This window comes from Cryptotermes secundus, unplaced genomic scaffold (genome assembly GCF_002891405.2).
Source record: "Cryptotermes secundus unplaced genomic scaffold, Csec_1.0 scaffold1260, whole genome shotgun sequence".
Lineage (NCBI taxonomy): Eukaryota > Metazoa > Arthropoda > Insecta > Blattodea > Kalotermitidae > Cryptotermes > Cryptotermes secundus.
The window spans coordinates 29,156-31,960 of record NW_019737409.1 but is presented as its reverse complement, the minus strand read 5'-3'; the positions used below and the strand labels follow the sequence as shown (position 1 = coordinate 31,960).

General features: G+C 36.8%; 1 protein-coding gene across 1 annotated transcript in view; it reads right to left on the bottom strand.

Moving 5' to 3' along the window:
• Positions 1-1,421: 1,421 nt before the first annotated feature.
• The window catches only part of LOC111870418 (high mobility group protein 20A), a gene marked incomplete at its 5' end in the record, with an annotated part of 20,832 nt that continues 19,448 nt past the window's right edge, over positions 1,422-2,805 (bottom strand). The window contains 1 exon segment of the mRNA XM_033753836.1: positions 1,422-2,041. Within this exon segment, the coding sequence (XP_033609727.1) occupies positions 1,896-2,041 (146 nt within the window). The 3' untranslated portion in view covers positions 1,422-1,895.

Genomic DNA, 2,805 nt, shown 5'->3' with positions numbered 1-2,805 from the left:
CGAGTACTTCTCTTACTAAAGTTCAAAAGGGTCCATATTATTCAGGTATAAAAATCTACAATCATCTGCCTAAAGAGCTGAAACAATTATCTAATAACCAGAAATCCTTTGAACATTCCCTAAAAAGATTTTTACATGCTAATTCTTTTTATGCATTAAATGAGTATTTTAATTATAAAGGCACATAAATTTGAATGCTTAACGCCACATTTTAATATAGTTGGTAACGGAGATGTGAGGAGTTGTATTGTGGTTACTTGTGACTTATGTTTGTTTAATCTTTTTGCCTTGTATTGTTGTATGTGCTGGATAATTAATGTGGGTGATCTTCGCGGTGTGACTTGTGTGACTTTGTGTATGTGTTTGATGACTAATTCCACATCCTGGGTTTCTTCCCTGTATGGATGTTTATGGAAAGTGGAGGATGTGTATGTATGTACAGGACGAGTCCTGTATCAATGTATTTTGATTTATGGGAAAATTGTATTAATTTTAAGTTTTTACAGTAATGCACTTTTTAAATTACCGTATTTACGCATGTATAGGCCGCACATTTTTTGCCAAAAATTCAAGAGGAAAACTGGGGTGCGGCTTATATTCGAAATCACACTTCATTTAAAAAAATTATATTCATAATTAGTAATACAGAGTGTAATACTCCTGAAATAATATTCCAAGAAAATTATTTTTTCTATAATTTCTGTCTGAAAATTGTGCTGCGGCCTATACATGTGTAAATATTAGTTACAATTGTAATAAGCTCTTGTTTTGTTTTTTTATATTACCTATGTTAGTTAACTGGTGTGTGTTATTTTAGTTGTGTGACTTATGTAATCTATTACATGTATACATCTATAATCAAATGGACTATTTCCACATCCTAGGATTTTTGCCTGTATGAATATATGGAAAATAAAGGAAATGAATGAATGAATGAATGAAGGACCAGTGGAAGAAAATGAAATATGGAGGAAGAGGTATAACCATGAGCTATGCAAACTATTTAATGAACCAGACATTATTGGATTTATAAAGGTGAAAAGGCTTGAATGGGCTGGACACATAGACGTGCCGGCGAGAATAGAACGGTTAAAAAAATGCTTAATACTAAACCAGAAGGAAATAGGAGAGTGGGAAGACCAAGATTGAGATGGAAAGAATGTGTGGCAGGACATAAGAATTTTGGGTGTAAAGAACTGGAGGAATGTAGCATCAAGTGGAGGAGAATGGAGAGCAATCCTGAGGAAGGCCAGGGCTCACAAAGGGCTGTCATGCCAGTGATGATGATAAAGACGCTCACTTGGTTACGGTGAGGGTTAGCACAGCAGGGTGATAATACGTTATTTGTGTATCACTTGATGGTATTTTGATAGGACAATGTAGCACTTACATCGCCTCAAACCAATAAATACAACACACTGTTTCATTTTCTGGTACAAACTACTTACTGTCTTTATTTGCTGATCTTCATATGTCTCCAGACAACTCACATTTGTGCATCATATATCAGTTTTGTCAAAATACATACATACAGATAACCAGTTAGGAACAAAGAACAGGTACACATCCAGTTATATGAAATAAAATTATATAGGGATCTAATTTATTGTTCATAATGGTCACACCCAGTGGAAGAATAAGAAATATATCCGTAAGAAAACTTCAAATTAACATGTATCAGCAACCTAATGTCAAAGTTATTTGAAATAAAATGTTGTACATGAACTACACCAAAATTCACTCTCTCCTTCAGTGTCTACTAATCAGTAATAACACTGTGCTCTTTCACAGACCTCACATTTATCATACTGTCTTCTAATATTTATTCTCACGTGTCACAAAATAAATGCAGGTTACTTATTGGGCCTTCGCCTGCGAACACTGGGCTGTATGGGTCATCCATGGAATTCCAAACGGCCCACCAGTTCACGCACTGTAGCCACAAGTGCCTCCCGGTCCCGAGTGGTGGAATCAAGAAGCAGTGAATGCAGACGTGTCATATAATTATCAATTGTGTTCAGTGTTGGAACTTCATTACTGCCTGCAAGTGGACAAAAAATTAACCTATAGTAGAGACGTTGGGAAGGTGAGTAACGACTAAGTTGGATGTGAGTCTTATGCATTACGAAGCATCTGATATGTAGTTTTGATGACAGGCATGAATTAGTTCAAAGCAACTGAAACTTGGTATTAACCCTTCCGCGCAGTCATTTAAATTCCGCGGCCGTCTCTCCGGCGGTAATATCTTCAGCTGTCCATTTAAATTTTGCTCGAAAATGATTTATTCATCATTGTTCTTAAATTATATGAGATAGGAACATGAAACTTTCACTAAAATGATCTTAAAAGGTGGTTTTATAACCTTACCTTATAATATGAGCGCCCTGTATCTCGGCAATGGAAGCAGGTTGTTTAGTATTTGAGCAGTGAATGGTACGCCTTGAAGGATGAAACTTTCACTAAAATGATCTTAAAAGATGGTTTTATAACCTTGCCTTATAATATGAACGCCCGGTATCTCGGCAATGCAAGCAGGTGACGCCTTGAAGCATTCGTCTAAACACAGCACTGGCTCACATTCACCACACCAATACTGCATATCTTTGCTTTGGCTCTTTTTTTTTTTAACCACACTTCTGTGCGGCCTTGCCTTCTTCCCCGTGGGGGGAATACAAGAGGAAATGTCTCTCCGTGAGTTGTATAGGTTGCGAGATTAGCTGCAGTAAATTCAACCTTTGTGTTATCATAACAAGGGGTTGGTGCTTCTGCGTTTCAGATTCCAACCATTTTGGCTGCCCCAGATGT